General features: G+C 43.6%; 1 protein-coding gene across 4 annotated transcripts in view; it reads right to left on the minus strand.

Moving 5' to 3' along the window:
- Nucleotides 1-19,908, minus strand: part of LOC124019018 (zinc finger protein 2 homolog) — a 42,261-nt gene extending 22,353 nt beyond the window's left edge. The window contains exons 1-3 of one of the 4 annotated variants that reach the window (XM_046334367.1): nt 19,585-19,908; nt 11,094-11,300; nt 450-627 (exon numbers count right to left, since the gene is read on the minus strand). In XM_046334367.1, the coding sequence (XP_046190323.1) occupies nt 450-627; nt 11,094-11,300; nt 19,585-19,593 (394 nt within the window). In that variant the 5' untranslated portion in view covers nt 19,594-19,908. Of the gene's footprint in view, nt 1-449; nt 628-3,144; nt 5,538-11,093; nt 11,301-19,584 lie in introns of those variants that run through there. The other 3 variants (XM_046334366.1, XM_046334364.1, XM_046334361.1) reach the window with 3 other exon arrangements.
- Between the last annotated feature and the right edge of the window lie 235 nt (nt 19,909-20,143).

Raw genomic sequence — 20,143 nt, forward strand, 5'->3', positions numbered from 1 at the left:
ATCCAAGCCTGGTGTCAACGGTACAGGCTAGTCGAGGTGGTGATCTGGTGTGGGGAATGTTTTCCAGGCACACTTTAGGTCCCTTGATACCAATTGAGCATCGATTGAACGCTACAACGTATCTGAACATTGTTGCTGAGCAAACCCAATCGAGTATATTTGGGATGAGATGGAACGGGCTGTTGGCAGCATGAAAGTGTAGCCGTCCAATCTGCAGCAACTGCGTAATGCCATCGCGTTAGAATGGACCAACATCCCTGGGGAACATTTGACACCTTGTAGAACCAATGCACCAAAGAATTCCGGCTGTTCTGGAGGCAAAAGGAGGGTCCGACCCAGTACTAGATGGGTGACCTAATAAACTAGTAACTGAGTGTATATTTTTTATCAAATCAACAGAAGTTGCAGAAGCAGATTGTAGTCTAATCCACACACCCCATTGTTCTTACTTGATGAAATCAGATCTCCCTCCTCGTGTCCTTTTATCACAGTTCCACTCTGCCCTGCTGTTTTCCTGCAGTCGACCAGCCGCACCGACACCCTCTTGAGACCCAACAATAAAGCGCTACCGGAAGAGTTGCAACCCGGGGACTCTGGCAGGGTGGAGGGGGACGGACTAGCTCTGTCCTGGTGAACACAGGAAGTATTGTACATAGAATATCATTAGACCAAACGTTCGATTACTTTAGTCTAAATCTATGATTGACAGGAGGTATAAGGATGCACCATTCTCCTGAAGTGTGTCATCGTTCACTACTTTACACATGTACAGTTTATCAATCACGTAGGCCAATTTTTCTAATGGAAGTGGTATATATTTTTGTAATATCCAGTCTGATGTTCAGAACCTTTGATTCAACATTCAGTGGAGTTGAACACATCTTTCACCCTGAGTTAATGATGGTTAACACAGAATTTAAGTGTCACGTAATTGGTCAGGTATTGTGTAACCTGGTGCAATTTCTGCCCCATGCAACATTGCTCAAGATCCACTTTGTGACTTGTTACTGTAACAGCATCCACATCTAAAAATCAACAGCTTACAGTGTATCAACAACATTCAGATAATGAATGGAATAAACTAATTTATTTTAGTACTTTTAAAAAACAACGTAAACTACACACTATATAATTCTGGTTTCGTAATTCAGTTTTTAGCAGTTTAAAAACAAATGACAGGAAAATATTTTTAAGTTTGAAACAGATTTTTGTGCTTAGAGTTGTGAAAATTGTACCAAAGAGAAACACAATTAGATTGATGGAGTCATGGCTAGTGGGTGTATCCACGATATGTTTTATACCAGTCATTTCATTTCCAATCAGTGAAAGGAAGTGAATAAGTGCACACTTTGGAAGGACAGAAAGACAATTAGGGATTCGTTAACATAGTATCTAGGCAGAAGTGGAGCTAGCGTGAGTGCCATGGGTTTGATGTTAGCCTATCATTATTTAACCCTAGAAAACATTTAACACTATACAATATGGTCAATTTATATGATTAAATTAAATCCTGAAATTGGTCTATTAAATAAATGATTCATTTATTTAGTAGGTTATTTATTAAGTTAATAGTTTAAATTAAGTTAAAACACTGCCGGGACTTGAGTTAGGCCTATACAATAAGAATCCAACAATGATGCATGTTGTTTACATTTTAAAAAGTCTAATACATCTGTAGGCAGGAATTAAGAAACATTAGGACACGGAAAACATTCCAAAGAACAGAATATTCTGAGTTTAAACGGAGATTCAGCGATATTATGTAGGCTATATGCACAAAGTAAACAGCTACATTACCGAAATCACCAAAAACGTTGAAGTGCGTGGCTAAACTAACTAGCTTGCTTTCAGCTGACTGTTGTTAACAAGCGAGCTACAGAGGCAAGCTGCTGGACTTTGGACAAGCGAGCTAATGTTATATAGCAGCTGTACAGTTTCCAAGTTGCTGACCCGTTCAGGTAGAACTCTGAGATTTGACTGAAAAGAAATGAGCAATATCAGAAAAGCTACAAAAAAGGTCGCACATCGTTGGTTGTTTGGATATAAATGTGCACGTAACATGTAATAAAACCGGTTGCAGATACAACGTTAAATGTTTAAGTCCAATGGTCACTTTATGGAAGCTATGCTGCTGTTTTAATCCTATGAAAGAATTTCAGCTAAATAGGCACAAGAAATACTGAAAACCCACGACTTTAATATAATGGAATATAACACAACATATAAAATAATATTTGTCCCAATGAAATGGTTTACCAGTGCATAGCGAGATGCGCATCTCAGTTACTTCTCAGGAAGATTAATAATTTCGAAAATGGGTTATTAACTAGCTGGCCTGGCGCATCCTTGACTATGCATGGAAATTAGGCTCGCGAGCCAGCATTTAGCCAGGTAGCCGAAGGACAACAACTACAAGCGTGACAGAGTCATAGACCGTTCAGGGAACATGAAAGAGGAGGATGGCATTAGCGTTTCTCTACAAATTGGGTGCGTGAACATGTTTTTTTTTCTACTTGCACTCACACACAGATATCAGTACCATGGATAGACATATTTAGCTTAGGTTGATCGGACTAAATCTCTGTTGGTATCTTTTAGTTGTCAATTTAGTAGACTAAGTATTGGTGATTAGATGATGTTGAAATGGTGCTTAAATAGTGGAGGCAGCCCCTGTTTTTTTTGCGACTTGAGGTAACTCTAAATCAATATTTGTTTAGAAGTCCGATTATTATTATTTTTTTACTATTTAAAATAGGCAAGTAAATTACAGGCAAAATATTTTGTGCTCTCCGTCTCTGCCTTCTTGTATCGGCTGTGTCAAGGCATATGAACTAACAGCATCAAACAACACAATCACAACACGTAGGTTGTAATGGCATAGGTTTCTGGATTGGCTTCCATGTAAAAACAACATTTGGGCTTATTTCTCCATGGTTCTGACTTTACCTGCTCGTTGCGCATTGTCTTGTATCAATCTGTGTGCTTTAGGCTAGTAGGCTACTTTGCTGAAGGACAAAATATCCCACGTGTTTATTACAATCATTGTTTTTGCCCAGCTGTTCAAATGGAATGAATGATATGGAAGATCGAATATAAACTAGGCCAATACATTTTATACTGTTAATAAAAGTAAACCAAACGTACCCGATCCATCGTCGAAGCTATTCTTTCGTCAACGTTTCTTCAAATAAAAAAAGGACAGTAAATGTGTACCGTACACTAGTTATTCTTTGTCATAGCATGCATATAAACAACAGCCAGACCAGAGCAATCAAACGTAATTTTAAATATCACAGCTCGATTTAAATTGTGACAAATAAATGTCTGATGTAGGCTAATCTTACTTCAGGAAGATCCTGGATAATAGTTTACATTATCTATTAGAGTCAATAAAACGTTCAACACCCTATCCACCAATAATCCTGTTGTCTGTTCGTCTTAACTCTACTCGAGAGTCTGTTGGAACAACGTCCTCTTCGAAAGTCCAGATAGTTAATTGTCTGAGGCCCAGTAAGTGTAGCCTTGTAAATACCAGACGGATTACCGCTGCGCTGTCCGTGCAACGAACCAGTAAAACCCGATGTATGTTCAATCCGACGTCTGCAGTGGCCATGCAGCATTTACAGCAATGCAACCTCCGCAGTAGTCAGTGCATTCATACTTCTTCCGCTTCACGCAGCAGACTCAAAGCTGTGGTGAAGGAAGTGGTCTTCTTCTTCTTTGGTATTATGGCGGTCCGCATACAATTGTTATAGATGCATGCAGCTACGTACTGTATTGGCTGTGTATCAGCCTACTACTCTGTCGTCTGAATTCATTACGCTTTGGGAAAAACCAACTAACTAACTAGTGCTGCACAGGGGTGGAAAAAATACCTAATCGTCATACTTGAGTAAAAGTAAAGTGACTAAAGTAAAAGTTGGAAGTCATCCAGTAAAATACTATTTGATTACAAGTCTTTAGTTTTAAATATACTTAAGTATCAAAAGTGTAATTTCTCAAATTTAATTAATTATCAAAAGTATGAATCATTTCAAATGTCATACGAAGTAAACCAGACAGCTCAATTGTTTATTTTACAGATAGCCAGTGGCACACTACAACACAATTTACAAAGAAATAAGTGTTTCGGGAGTCTCTGACCAGGTAGCCTAGTGGTTAGAGCGTTGGACTTGAAACCGAAAGGTTGCAAAATCCAATCGATGAGCTGACAAGGTACATATCTGTCGTTCTGTCCCTGAACAAGGCAGTTAACCCACTGTTCCTAGGCCATCATTGAAAATAAGAATTAGTTCTTAACTGACTTGCCTAGTTAAACAAAAGGTAAATAAAAAAATCAGAGGCACTAGGGATGACCTCTTGATTAGTGCATGAGTTGAACCATTTTCCTGTCCTGCTTAGCATTCCAAATGTAATGAGTTTTTTTTGGGTGTCAGTGTATGGAGTAAAAAGTACATCATTTTCTATGCATGTGGGTCCTTACTCAACATTGACAGGAGGCTCCAAACAAAAGACGAAAATGACAAAACTCATAAATGGAATGAAATCAACCAAACCTCGTTTCTCTCAAGTGCAGCATAGGTTGTGCGGTCTGCAAACAACGTGTCGACTCCGACAATAATACTGGAATAATTATATTGAATCCATTAACATAAATTACTGTAACCAAAGTAACAAAACATTGCAGATTAGAAATGACAGGAATTAACGTTAGAATGAACTACTGGTGATATGTAATGGGGAAGTGATATCAAACGCAAACAATTCACACAATGAAGTTATGAAACAATGAATGTGCACAAATTGGCAGGAGAGAGAGAGCGTTTTGGAGAGAGAAGAACATAGAGCGCCCAGATGCACAATGGTCAATCCGACATCTGCATTGGCCATGCAGCATTTATGGTGATAAGGCCTCAGTAGAAGTCAGGGAATTCATACTTCTTGCACTTCACAAAGCAGTGCAGAGGTGTTTGTTTTTGCTACAGGATGTGTACATTTTAGAATAAGGCTGTAATGTAACAAAATGTGGAAGTCAAGGGGTATGAATACTTTCCGAATGTATGTATTGTAACAGGCTCACAATGTGGTTGCTTAAGTCCGATTTGGATATATTTGGCTGTTTTCACAGGTAACATTTAAAAGTAGAGAAGTGACTTCTAAATGCTAACTCCAGTTAGTATAAGCTGGTTAGCATAGCTAGCATACAGACATTGGTGGTGATAGTCAATTATTTTTAACTAATGCAGTTGATTGGGGAAAGTAACATTTATTGTTAGGGTTGACATCCATACAAGAATTATACTCTGATTTGTACCTCAATATATTGTGACATACACATATAAACAATAGTCTAAACGTATTATTCCCCCCCATGGCCTTTTCTCCCACATATTTCCATGGCAATTCCATTGTTTTGCTCGAGTTCAATTGACTTCTTTACCGCATCTATGTTCCAAACAGGTTACCATGGTGATCAGACTAAGTCAACCATTTAAGAATGAGAGATGGATATGACTATTCACTAGATGTTTTCTATTGATCCATTATTTAGGGATCTGGAACCGGTGTCGGATAGAGGGAGTTGAAAGACACGTTTGTGCTTTCTGGTGTTTTTTCATTGGCCCTAAATGAACAAATATCTTTCCACATACACAGATATAAGGGTTCTTTCCAGTGTGTGTTCGCTGGTGTCTAGTCAGGTTCCCTGACTGACTAAAACTCTTCCCACACTGATCACAGCTATAAAGCCTCTGTCCAGTGTGTATTCGCTGGTGTCTAATCAGGTTCCCTGACTGACTAAAACTCTTCCCACACTGATCACAACTATAAGGCCGCTTTCCAGTGTGTGTTCGCTGGTGTGTAATCAGATCTCTTGACTGACTAAAACTCTTACCACACTGATCACAGCTGTGAGGTGTTTCTCCAGTGTGTGTTCGCTGGTGTGTAGACAGGTTGGAAGCTCGAGCAAAGCTCTTCCCACACTGATCACAGCTATAAGGCTTCTCTCCAGTGTGTGTTCGCTGGTGTCTAGTCAGGGACGAAGCGAGAGCAAAGCTCTTTCCACATTGATCACATTTATAAGGCTTCTCTCCAGTGTGTGTTCGCTGGTGTGTAGTCAGGTCTCCTGACTGAGTGAAGCTCTGCCCACACTGATAACAGACATAAGGTTTCTCTCCAGTGTGTATGCGCCGGTGTATAGTTAGATTTTCTGAAAGAGAAAAGCACTTTCCACACTGATCACAGCTATAAGGCTTCTCTCCAGTGTGTACACGCTTGTGTATGGTTAGGGTTCCTGCATTAGCAAAGCTTTTCCCACAATCAAGGCAGGGATAAGGCTTCTCCCCTGTATGTATTCTCAGATGAGATTTTAAGGTGTTAGAAGCAGCGAAACTCTTCCCACACTGTGAACATCTGTACGGATTCTCTCCTGTATGGATTCTATGGTGTAACTTAAGACCTCCTGGACAGGTGAAACTCTTCCCGCACTGAGAGCAGCAGTATGGTTTCTCTCCGGTGTGAATCCGCTGGTGAATAATGAAGCCACTCCTTCTAGTGAAACTCTTCCCACAGTCAGAGCAGCAGTGGTGAGGTTTCTTCCCTGAACCTCTCTGCTGGGGTTTCCTGAGTTGTTCTGATCTGTAGAGACTCTTTTTTGCCTTGTCAGCAACATGATGTTGAGGCTCCCCAGATGATAAGCCCCTCCCACTGAGAGAATGACACTTAGGGGGGGTCCCCTGTGAAGCAAAGACATCGAATAACTAGGTTTTGCAATGCATAAACAAATACGACCCTCAGTATAAACATAACTGCCAAAATAAAAGGGAACACTTGAGGAAATGAGGGTTCTGGCGGCTCTTATGGTGTTGGGTAAATTTTCCTGGCATGCTTTAGATCCACTCAACCACTTAGAGGGCAAGGTAAACGCCAATAAATGCAGAGCCATTGAGTGTTCACCTTCAACCTATGGTTGATGACAATGCCCCCATCCACAGGGCATGAGTGTTCACTGAATGATTTAATGAGCATTAAAAAAAACATAGTTATTACTTTAACTATTGTTCCCTGAAGGAGGGAAACAAGGTACAGCTATAGGGATTTCACGTACTAGCGCCCTCTACTGAGGAACATTAGAATCACGCTTGACAAGGCCAATGAACACCGGGCCGCACCAGAAGTCCCACCTTCTCATGTGATAAAACCAAGGTACGGAGTCATTCCTTCAATTCAGTACCGCTCTTAATCTGAACATGGCGGTGTGAGGACAAACAACTGTTGTACTTTGTTTGCCTCTTTCATTGAACATTAGTTTTAGTCATAACTGTAGGTTCCCTTTTAGTCCGGAAACTCAGGGGATCTGAAATCACGACTCAACCCAACACCAAATTAAATGGCCCACGGCAGACCACCTAGGGTTCCAACCCAACAAGAAACCTGTGGCATCTGGGTATATTGCAAAACTGTGCACTGTCTTTCAATGATCCTCTCCCGTCCCAGCCATAAGAACACTGTGGGCTACGCTGGGGCAATGACATCCAAGCGATAAAACCTCACAAAAGTGTGTGGTGATGCACAACTGGCCGCAGCACAAATATCCATCGCCAATGAGTTGGAGGTGAACCAAACACATGGGTGGCAGGGTAGCCTAGTGGTTAGAGCGTTGGACTAGTAACCAAAAGGTTGCAAGTTCAAATCCCCGAGCTGACAAGGTACAAATATGTCGTTCTGCCCCTGAACAGGCAATTAACACACTTTTTAACACACTTGTTCCTAAGCCGTCATTGAAAAGAAGAATTTGTTAAGTAAAAAGGTAAAATAAAAAATGGCCGATAGGTCTACAAGTTCAGAACCATAAAATGCCTGTTAAAGGGATGCAGGTCTAAAATGGGACAAAGTCCAGCCCCTCCTATAAAGTGCCATCTGAAGTGGAAACTTGTGGACTGGGAGAATGATTATTTTTCATGCCTCTTGACAACCCGAGTGTCTGACCGTGGGGAAGAGGCTCTTCATTAAGCTCACATCTGGAAGAAAATGATACCCGTGAACACCACAGAACTAAGGTGTTTGAGTTTCAAAGTCTGCCTGAAGCACGGTCTACTCTGGGTTCAGGGGGGGGGGGGCAGGGACCCACCCAGATTGGGGTGGTACCCACTTGAGGGGTACCGCTTTCCCAATGAAAATAGGTGCGCGGGAGCTGCTGCTTTCCCCACTCCGCAGAGGGACCAGCTTTCACTTTACATTTAGGAGTGAAATGGAGCCTGTGCCAAGCAGACTGACACTGTTCTTGAGGGAACAGGAGCAGACTTGGGTGTAGATCCGGAAGTCAGGGCAGCCAGCTTACTGCCGGGCCTTTGTCTGCAAATCCTCTCGAAGATAGTCCTGCCTTGGCAGAAAAATACTTCAGAGGAAGGAAGCCGTGAAGCACCGTGTCCTGCATAGATGTCAAGGCCAAACCGAACAACCCGTAGGAGAAAGTGCCTCTGCCTGTCCAGCTGGTCTCTCTCCGGCACCTAAGACAAAGTCAACCAGAGGTGGCGCTCTTCCATCACTGAAGCCCCCCATGCTTCTCCCGAATGCTGACAGTGCAACGGGAAACATGCGCAACACGAAATCGGCCATAGTAGGACTCATCTAGGAGCTCTGTGTGGGGATCCCCACAGCCAGGGCTGCCAACAGCTCAGTTTGGTAAATCTGCAGCATTGTGACCATGTTCAGGGACTGGGTCCTGGTACACCTTGTCAAGCTGCAACCCTGAAAAATAACGATACCTATTTGGAAGGGATGTGTTGGAATTAGCCATCCCTTTGTTAGCCAATGAGGCTAGGTAGACAGCTAGCTTCCCATCCAATGGAGGCATTGTGGCAAGCCCCGCCCCCTCCATACCCATGAAGTGTGAATACCCATGCAGCATAAGCTTGGCTGAATGCAGCTGAGTCTGAGGTGTATCCTACGAAGCAGGGTTGAGGTTCTGGTGACGCTACGCAATGCACTTCCACACGGTCTCCGTACTGCTTGTTGCTTCTTGAATACCTGAAACGTTTTTGCTTTTGGATCTTAACCATTTAAATCAAAGTCTGTGTTTAACAAGTTTACCAAGGTCTTAGTTTCTCCTCACACAACTTTAACCTGGACATAGATCTGCAGGACTTTGTCCCCCCCGAAGAAAGTTAAGTTATGCCTTCTTATTGCAGTCGCTGTACTCTTAATATAAAGGATAACTATTGCCTTATGGTGAGTGTAGCCGAGTTGCTCGGCTTCAGACGCAATCGTGCAAGTGTGGGAATTAATGATTCAGCGTTTGTGCCACCAGTAAATACAGGTAGTAGTGTTAAACCCCCTTCACAGTCCCCGCAGCCAAACAATGTTCTCATGGCTTCTGGGGAAAAATATATTTTGGCATGCTCAACCGGTGTCGCTCATTCAGCCGATAGAGACTTAACTGGTTTTCCCCACTAAGTAACGAGTCGGAGTTAGAGCCTTCTCAGGTCTCTCCTCCACCCGTTACAGGGTCTGAGCCGCCAAAGCATCCCATCATTAGCTCTGACAAATTGAAAACCCTAGTCATTGATGATTCCATTACCCACAATATCAGACTTAAAAATAATTATCCAGCGATCATACATTGTTCACCAGGGGGCAGGGCTACCGACGTAAAGGCTCATCTGAATATGGTGCTGGCTGAGGCTAAAACTGGCAAGTGTAGATGGTAGGCATCAACGACGTTGGGATGAAACAGTCTGGTTACCAAGTGTAACACAACTTCAGCGTGTAACTTAGCTAAAAAGATGTGTTGGCATCAAGTAATTGTCTCTGGCCCCCTCCCAGAACCAGCCAGACACCACGTCGCCAACCAAACAGGAGCCCTGCACGATGCCAAAAGAGATATCAGCTGGCTCTATATCACTATGCTGGGAGGATAGCACCATCTGATCTCACCACGAGCCCAGGTCCACCCCTGCATCCCGCAACTCAGACTACGCCAAGGTACAGGCGCCCAGGGGAGGAAAATCACACTCGTTACCACAAAGCCTTCTATGGAAGGTGACACGTTTCTCTAAAGTGCTTAAACGCAACCGGCAACAGTGGTCCCATGAGCCAGATCAATCCAGGGCAGCCCGAGCAGCCATCCAGCAGAGACATACAAGACTAAACTCGTGAGTATTATTCAAAGACATGGTGAAACCGCATGATTGTGGGCAAGGTCGTGAACTCAAACCCGGCTTAACAACCTTCATAGACTCGTTCGTATTAGCCATCTTCCTTACAACCAGTTAGCCACGCTAAAAAGCCACAAGAATAACTAGCAAACATTTTGGTAAGAAATTTCACAAAACTAGTTACCAAACTTTAACGCACAACTTCCAGAAGGATAAGCATAGTTAGTGGGACAGTTAAGTTTTAATAAATCCTGAAATTGCATTTCAATCTTTGTTTAGAAGAAATGTGTGAGATTGTTCTGCTCAGCTCGAGATGAAGACAGGAAGAAATTGAAGCAATGACTCCGCGCCTTGGTAGGCAGGGACTCCACTGAAGCACAGGGTATATTGGCCTTGTCAGGCGTGACTAATGTTCTTCATTAGAGTGCACTAGCGCTCAAACTGCCCACAGGGTATATTGGCCTTGTCAGGCATGACTAATGTTCTGCAGTAGAGTGCACTAGCGCTCAAACTGCCCACAGGGTATATTGGCTTGTCAGGCGTGACTAATGTTCTGCAGTAGAGTGCACTAGCGCTCAAACTGCCCACAGCTGTATTGGGCCAAGTTTCCTGACTGAAAGGGAACAATGCAAATCATACACCCTGGCTGTTTGTTACCAGATCTCAACCAAATGGAACACTTATGAGATTTCGGAGCGGGAACCTCAGACAGCGTTTTCCACCACCATCTAAAAAACACCAAATCCTTGAATTTCTGGTGGAAGAATGGTGTCGCATCCCTCCGATAGAGACACTTGTAGAAACTATGCCAAGCCACATTTAAGCTGTTCTGGTCTATTAAGGCACTATGTTGGTGTTTCTTTTGGTAGTTACCTGTATATATATTGTTTATCAATCAATGAGCAGTTAGAGAAGCAGATTATAGTTTAATCAACACACATTGTTCTTACTTGATGAAATCAAATCTCCATCTTCTTCCTTCTCATCCTCCTCGTGTCCTTTTCTCACAGTTCCACTCTGCCCTGGTGTTTTCCTGCAGTCGACCAGCAGCACAGACACCCTCTTGAGACCCAGCAGTAAGGCGCTACCAGGAGAGTTGTGACCAGGGGACTCTGGCAGGGTGGAGGGGGACGGACTAGCTCTGTCCTGGTGAAGACAAAGTATTGTACATAGAATATCATTAGACCAAACATTTTATTACTTTAGTGTTTAGTCTAAATCTCTCTACAACACTGTTCCAAAAAGATTCCAAGAACACAGGATGAGATGTTACTATCCTTTGTGCAAGCACTTCCAAGAGTTAATGAACAGTGAGCGTGGTGAAATTTGGGGAGCGCATCGTCAGTAGTGTACCTTTGGTTCCTAGGGTGTTTCGGCCTTTCACACGATACACCCTCCTCAAAGGCGGCCAGCGACAGGGTGATCAATCCTACGCTTGCGTCCCATTCCCAATTAGTCATAGGAGTTGCCTTGTTGTTGATAGCAAACATCCCATGGGACTATGCATGGCAGGGGCGTCCTCCTCCCTGAGTCAATCATTGTTGACCGCATACCTCCTGGCCCTCTCACTTCGGGGCCCAGCTGGGGTCTTTCCTCTTCATCCAGAGCCACTGACTGCTGCCTTCTGCCGCCTCTGATACAGCTTTGATTGCCGAACGCTGGCTCTGGCCCTTAATTCCCAGGTCTCTAAGCAGTCTGGTTGTAGATGTTGCCACAAAACCTCTGCAGCCCACCTCCACTGGTCGGACTTCTGTGTTCCAGCCATGATGCCGTGCTTCGGCAGCTAGATCAGCATAGCGCAGATGTTTTCGCTCATAAGCCTCATCTACTGAGTTTTCCCAGGGTACTGTGAGCTCAATGATGAAGACCTTATTGAGTGAACGGGACCAGAGCACCATGTCAGGTCTTAGGGTGGTGGTTGCGATCTCCGGAGGAAACACAAGTTGCCGGCCAATGTCAGCTAGCATTTTCCAGTCGCGGGCCAAGCGCAGCTGGTCTCGCTCTAATGGTGTAGAGCCGCTCTTCGGTGGTTTAGCCCCTTCGCGGACAAAGTTTGTCCGTAAGGAGTGTGATGCTGCTGTGGGTGGTAGGGAGTTGGTGGCAGCTCGCTTGTCCTCCAGGGCGGACGCAAGGTTTTTAAGGACTTGGTTGTGACGCCAAGTGTAGCGTCCTTGGGCGAGGCTTGTTTTACAGCCTGTGAGAATGTGCCTGAGGTTGGCTGGCATGGAACAGAGGGCACAGTCCGGATCTTCACCATACCATTGGTGAAGATTAACTGGTGTTGGAAGGACGTCATATGTTGCTCTGATGGAAAAGCTCAACCGCCTCGCTTCCATGGCCCACAGATCCTTCCAGCTGATCTTCCTCTTCTCCACACTGTCCCATCGAGTCCACTGTCCCTGTTTGGCAAGAGAGACTGCCTTGGCCCACCTTGCAGCCTCCTCCTGATGGCGTACTTCCTGCACTACCATCTTCCGCCGCTCTGGTGCAGTGGCCTTACTCCAAGCAGCACGGCTAGTTAGCCCAAGGCCTCCTCTCCCTTGCTGAACATGACCCACAATGTCAGCATGTCTGAGGGCTGCTGTTGCCTCCTGGACTGCTTTTCCTGGCCTCCATTTGCGCCCAGTTGCCAAGGTCGGCGCGTTGTTGCTCACCACTGGGTCTCGAGATTCATTCAGTGTCATTTGGAGCCTGGTTTTTGCACACTTGAATTCCTCTGTTAGACTGGTGAGGGGCAGCTTGAGGACACCATCTCCATAGAGGCCTATGGTGGTAAGGCATCGTGGAACTCCAAGCCACTTCTTTAAGTAGCCTGTGACTCCTCTTTCCATCTTCTCCACTGTTGAGATTGGAACCTCATACAGTGCTAAGGGCCACAACACCCGGGGTAGGAGACCAAACTGCAGACACCAGGCCTTTAACTTTCCAGGTAGCTGGGTGTTGTCGATGGACTGTAGGCTACTACTGATGTCTTTGCGCAGCTGTTGCACCTGGTCTTTGTCCTTCAGGCTTTCATCATACCACCTTCCAAGGCTTTTTACCGGCTGCTCAGACACTGTTGGGATTTGGTCATCTCCGATGAAGAATTTCAGGTCAGAGAGTACTCCCTTCACAATCGAGATGCTGCGTGACTTGGATGGTTTAATCTTCATACGGGCCCAGCTGATGTTCTCCTCAAGTTTTCTGAGCAGTCTCCTGGTGCATGGGACAGTGGTGGTCAATGTTGTAATGTCGTCCATGTAGGCTCTGAGTGGAGGGAGGCGGAAACCAGAGTCGACTCGCTGTCCACCAGCAACCCATTTTGAGGATCTGATGATAACCTCCATTGCCATTGTGAATGCCAACGGAGAAATGGTACATCCCGCCATTATACCTACATTCAGGCACTGCCATGAGGTGGTGAACTCTGAGGTGGTGAAGCAGAACTGCAGATCCTGGAAGTACGACTTCACCAGGTTTGTGATGGTGTCCGGTATGTGGAAAAATCTGAAGGCAGACCACAGGAGTTCATGGGGCACAGAGCCAAATGCATTGGCGAGGTCGAGGAAGACTACATGGAGGTCCCTTTTCTCCACCTTGGCCATTTGGATCTGATGCCAGATCATGCTGGAATGTTCCAAGCAGCCAGAGAACCCTGATATTCCTGCCTTCTGTACAGATGCATCGACGTACGTATTCCTTTGTAGGTACTCGGCCATCCTCTGGGCAATGACCCTAAAGAAGATTTTTCCCTCGACATTCAGTAAGGAGATTGGGCGGAATTGGCTGATGTTCACTGCATCCTTCTCCTTAGGGATCAGGACCCCGCCTGCCCTACGCCACACTTTGGGTATTATCTTCTTCTGCCAAGCTGTTCTCATAAGCCTCCAGAGGAACCTCAGGACGTCTGGTGTGTTCTTATACACTTTGTACGGGACTCCATTTGGCCCCGGGCCTGATGCTGTTCTTGCCCGTCGAACTGTGTCTTCCACCTCTTTCCATGTCGGAGGGCTGGTCTCAATATGATGTTCCGGGGTTCAATGGGTGGGATATCTGATGGGATGGCCAGATGTTCATGTCGCTTTGAGTCAACGTTTGTTATTCTCAGGTGCTCCTCTAGGTCTTTCTTTGTTGTTTTTAGAGCTCCACTTTTTTCTTTTGTGAAGAGACTTTTAAGGAACTTGAAGGGATCTTTATAGAATCGAGTTCTAGTTTGTTCTTTTTTCCTTCTGCGTTTCCGTAGGTTCTCTGCTCTACGGAGGGATGCTAACCGGGTTTTGATGTCAGCTTGAAGTGCCTCTATGCCCTCCTTTTCCACTTCCGAGGCCTTCTTCCACTGTTTCTTAAGCTGCCGCCTTTCTTGAACGAGGCGCTTGATTTCTTGTTGCCTTCTGGAAACTGGTGGGGTTGGAACATTTCTCCCGCCTTTTGCCTCTTCCACTCCAAATCTTTCTGTCCCGTACTCATAGATGATGTCCCCCATCCTCTCCAACTTCTTCTCCACTGTGCCTCGAAGTTTCTCGAGGGTCAAGGTAAGGTCAGTATTCACTGTTTCCCACAACTTCTTGTCACTGGCGCCAGGCCACTTCACATACGGTCTGTGCCCTGGTAGTCTCCTCTCGACTGCAGGTCTGGGAGGCTGGGTGAGTTCCACTCCTGTTGTTGGTTCCACCTCAGTTGCTACTTCGGTGCTTGAGTTTACGTCCTCCATGACAGTGGTACTGATGCACTGCAAACTATGGTTTGCGTCCAGTTGCTGTGCTTCATTCGACTGATTTGATCGCTTTCGCAGAAAGTAATCAATGCGAGTTCCTTGTCTCTCTTTACCCAAACACCCCTTCTTCCCCTGGTGGATCCTCAACCCATGGTGTGATGTAACTTTCCTCCAACCACAGACACATACCTGCATCTGTTTATGGCCCACTGTTGCAGCAGAACTTGTGACAGTTGCTGTGGTGTTCTCTTGTGCTGTGCTCTCATTACTCGTAGTCGTTTCCAGTCCAGTCGTTACCATGTTGTCAGCCGATGATGCAATTGAGAAAAACTGTAATGGCACTTACTAATGAAGTTTGTAGTATTGACTGTCCCCATTTTACCACTATAGCCGTGTTTACCATAGTCAAATCTAATTGTATTGGTCATAGGCGCCGAATACAACAGGTGTAGAAGTTTATACAAACAAGTTTTAATGACTCCAACATAAGTGTTTCAACCACTCCACAAATGTCTTGTTAACAAACTATAGTTTTGGCCAGTCGGTCATCTACTTTGTGCATGAAAAGTCATTTTTCCAAAAATTGTTTACAGACAGATTATTTCACTTATTTTCACTGTATCACAATTCCAGTGGGTCAGAAGTTTACATACACTAAGTTGACTGTGCCTTTTAAACAGCATGGAAAATTCCAGAAAATTGTCATGGCTTTAGAAGCTTCTGTTAGGCTAATTGACATCATTTGAGTCAAATGGCAGTGTATCTGTGGATGTATTTCAAGGCCTACCTTCAATCTCAGTGCCTCTTTGCTTGACATCATGGGAAAATCAAAAGTATTCAGCCAAGACCCCAGAAAAAAGCCATAGACCTCCACAAGTCTGGTTCATCCTTGGGAGCAATTTCCAATTGAAGGTACCACGTTCATCGGTACAAACAATAGTATGCAAGTATAAAGACCATGGGACCACGCAGCCGTCATACCGATCAGGAAGGAGACACGTTCAGTGTCCAAGAGATGAACGTACTTTACATTTGGTGCAAAAAGTGCAAATCAATCCCAGAGCAACAGCAAAGGACCTTGTGAAGATGTTGGAGGAAACGGGTACAAAAGTATCTATATCCACAGTAAAACGAGTCCTATATCGATATAACCTGAAACGCCGCTCAGCAAGGAAGAAGCAACTGCTCCAAAACCACCATAAAAAAGCCAGACTACGGACATAGGGACAAAGATCATACTTTTTGGAGAAATGTCCTCTGGTCTGATGAAACAAAAATAGAACTGTTTGGCCATAATGACCATCATTATGTTTGGAGGAAAAAGGGAGAGGCTTGCAAGCCGAAGATCACCATCCCAAACGCGAAGCACGGAGGTGGTGGCATCATGTTGTGGGGGTACTTTGCTGCGGGAGGGACTGGTGCACTTCATAAAATAGGTGGCATCATGAGGGGAAAGTATGTGGATATATTGAAGCAACATCTCAAGACATCAGTCAGGAAGTTAAAGCTTGGTCGCAAATGGGTCTTCCAAATGGACAATGACCTCAAGCATACTTCCAAAGTTGTGGGAAAATGGCTTAAGGACAACAAAGTCAAGGTATTGGAGTGGCCAGCACAAAGCCTTGGCCTCAATCCTATAGATTTTTTTTGGCAGAACTGAAAAAGCGTGTGCGAGAAAGGAGGCCTATAAACCTGACTCAGTTTCACCAGCTGTCAGGAGGAATGGACCAAAATTCACCCAACTTCTTGTGGGAAGCTTGTGGAAGGCTACCCTAAATGTTTGAAGGTTTCTGGCATGATGGTGTTGATGTGAGCCATGACCAGCCTTTCAAAGCACTTCATAGCTACAGACGTGAGTGCTACAAGTTGGTAGTCATTTAGGCAGGTTACCTTAGTGTTCTTGGGCACAGGAACTATGTTGGTCTGCTGAAAACATGTTGGTATTAAAGACTCAGACAGGGAGAGGTTGAAAATGTCAGTGAAGACACTTGCCAGTTGGTCAGAGCATGCTCGCAGTACACGTCCTGGTAATCTGTCTGGACTTGCGGCCTTGTAAATGTTGACCTGTTTAAAGGTCTTCGGAGGGCATAGCGGGATTTCTTATAAGGTTCTGGGTTCCAGTCCCACTCCTTGAAAGCGGCAGCTCTAGCCTTTAGCTCAGTACAGATGTTGCCTGTAATCCATGGCTTCTGGTTTGGGTATGTACGTAGTCACTGTGGAGACGACGTCGTCGATTTACTTATTGATGAAGACAATGACTGATGTGGTGTACTCCTCAATGCCATCGGGAGAATCCCAGAACATATTCCAGTCTGTGCTAGCAAAATAGTCCTGTAGCTTAGCATCTGCTTCATCTAACCACTTTTTTATTGACTTCCTTTCATTTTTGCTTGTAAGCAGGAATCAGGAGGATAGAATTATGGTCAGATGTGTAGAGTAAAGGTGTGTGTGGAGTAAAGGTGTTTCTAGATTTTTTTCTCCCTCTGGTTGCATATTTAACATGCTGATAGAAATGTGGTAAAACAGAAGTTTCCCTGCATTAAAGTCCCCGGCCACTAGGAGCGCCGCCTGTGGATGACCATTTTCCTGTATGCTTATGACGAAATGCAGCTCATTGAGTGTGGTCTTAGTGCCAGCATCAGCCTGTGGTGGTATGTAGTCAGCTACCAAAAATACAGATGAAAACTCTAGGTAGATAGAGTACCTCATGATATGCTCTAGACCACACTAACTCAGGCGAGCAAAACCTCGAGGCTTCCTTAGGTGTCATGCACCAGCTGTTGTTTACAAATATACATAGTCCATCACCCCCTGTCTTACCAGACACCGCTGTCCTATCCTGCTGATACAGTGTATAACCAGCCAGCTGGATGTTGATAATGTCATCATTCAGCCACGACTCCGTGATGCATAAGATATTAGTTTTGAATGTCCCATTGGTAGTTTAATCTTCCTTGTAGGTTGTTGATTATATTTTCCAATGATTGCACATTCGCTAGTAGAACGGAAGGCAGAGGTGGTTTATTCGATTGCCTACGAATTCTTAGAAGGCAACCCACTTTTTCTCTGTCTTCACGCAAATGCCAGGGATTTGGGCATGTTCCCGGGAAAGCAGTATGTTCTTCATGTCAGGATCATCAGACCCGTTAAAGAAAATAAGAAGCTAATATTCACTGTTCTGATATCCAGCAGTTATTTATTTTCAGTCAAAAGAGACGGTAGCAGCAACATTATGTACAAAATACGTTTTATTTTTTTCTTTAAATACTTCAACTGTAATGGCACATACTACATAAGTTGTTACTATTAATTGTCCCATAAGACATTGTACCACTATAGCCTAGTTACAAATAAATGTATGTGTACTATAATAACTTTGGAAATAGTGGCATGTTTTTATCCATATTACTGTAGGGGAGAGTGTTGAGCCGGCCTTGTTTCTAGGAAACCATACACAAAATTATTAATTTGACCAAATATTTAGGAAGAGGTCATCATTTCATAGAGTCTGTGAAGAAAGAAAACACATAAAAAAAAGTGGTAAGCAAGTTGGGTCCAAAAAACTGAATTTGGCTTAGAGGTTTCATGGTGCTTGTATCTCAATCTTAAGATTGTTCTATACATAAATTGGGGTCTTAATAAGCGTTGAGTTCCTAAACCTAGTATGAAAATGCATCCTTGTAGCTATGTGGGCTTATAGAGTCAACATCTTTGCCTTGGGTAAGTTGAGTCAATGGCACACCTGTTTTCTTCCCAGGTGTAATGCAAGGTATTATCGCTGGGATATGAGGTAACAACAGGGCTTAGTCTATGCTAAGTGTTTAAAAAGTACAATGTTTGTGTTAGGTGTTAAACCTGTGTTAAATAATTGTGTTGTTCCTCAAGCAAGGAAGGGGCCGATGACATCAGTAAAGTGTGTACTTCACTGTATCTACAGTTGGGATATTGCTTTTCAACAATAACATTTATTTAAAAAAATAAAAATCACCAGAGGACTACTTTAAAGTGTGGGAGAGTGGGGTAAGTTTAGCAATGTTTTACATTCAGCATCACTACTTCAAGGGAAATGGTATTCTTTCTTTATTTTTCAACAATTTTTACGGTATAGCCAATTTAGATGGTTGTCATTAGTTACCACAGCCACAAATGACCTCTTCCTACATATTTGGTCACACAATTTTGTGCAAAGTTTCCTATAAACAAGGGGTGGCTCAACTTTACTGGAGTAAAAATTGTCAAATGTAATGTATAAATAAAATGTACTTTTTACTCAATACATTTTCCCTGACACCAAAAAGTACTAGTTTACATTACTGTTTACATACATCTTGTCAGTTCTCTGTTCTGCCCTGCGTGGTATTACAGTGAGCCCGTATATACGAAAGTTGCATTTGCCATTTATTACTTAGCTAATAAAAAATACATAGTATAAAATCGGTGACTCATTGTAATATTTATCCTGATACCAGATTTGAATTTACGCGACTCTAACAATGCTTAGCAGGATAGTATATTTAAGACCAAATACTTTTACTCGGTGACTTTCACTTTTAGCCGAGTCATTTCTACAAAGATATCTTTACAAGTATGATAATTTAGTACATTTTCCACCCCTGTCTAGCAAACGTTAGCTGTTCAAGTGGAACACATGGAAGTGGACGATCAAATGTGAAAACCAGGCCTAGATATTTCCAACACAGTAGGTCTATATTGCTAATAAAAGGCAACCAAACTTACCCGATACATTGTTGACGCTATTCTTTCTTCAACGTTTCTTCAAGAAATGTGTACGCTATAGTTACGTTGTTTGTCACAGCGTTCAGATAACTATTATGGCATTGTCGCAGGCAATTCCAGTCTCAAGTCTACAACTGAAACAGCTAGATCAGAGCAATCAAACGTCTATTTAAATATCAAAACTGGATTCAAATGTATGTAGGCTAATCTTACTTCAGTAAGATCCTGGATAAGATTTTACCTGAGCTATAAAAGTCAAGAAAACATTGAACAACATCCCATTCACCATTAATGACATGACATAGACAATGACATAGATATTAGATAGATATTTCACTGGAGGTATAAATGTGAAGCATCCGGTTGGCGTTTCCGCTCACTACCAAATATGGTGGTGAGAGGAAGCCCAGTGGTTGGCACTGAGAGAAGATGGAGCGAGATGGATTTTGGCCGACATTTTGCTAATTTGATCTCAGTGCAGTTTTTTGTTTCCAAAACTAAAATATGTTACGAACAGATAGGACTAACTTTGATAGACTTTACCGTTTGCGAAAGTTTT

This window comes from Oncorhynchus gorbuscha, unplaced genomic scaffold, assembly GCF_021184085.1.
Source record: "Oncorhynchus gorbuscha isolate QuinsamMale2020 ecotype Even-year unplaced genomic scaffold, OgorEven_v1.0 Un_scaffold_601, whole genome shotgun sequence".
NCBI lineage: Eukaryota > Metazoa > Chordata > Actinopteri > Salmoniformes > Salmonidae > Oncorhynchus > Oncorhynchus gorbuscha.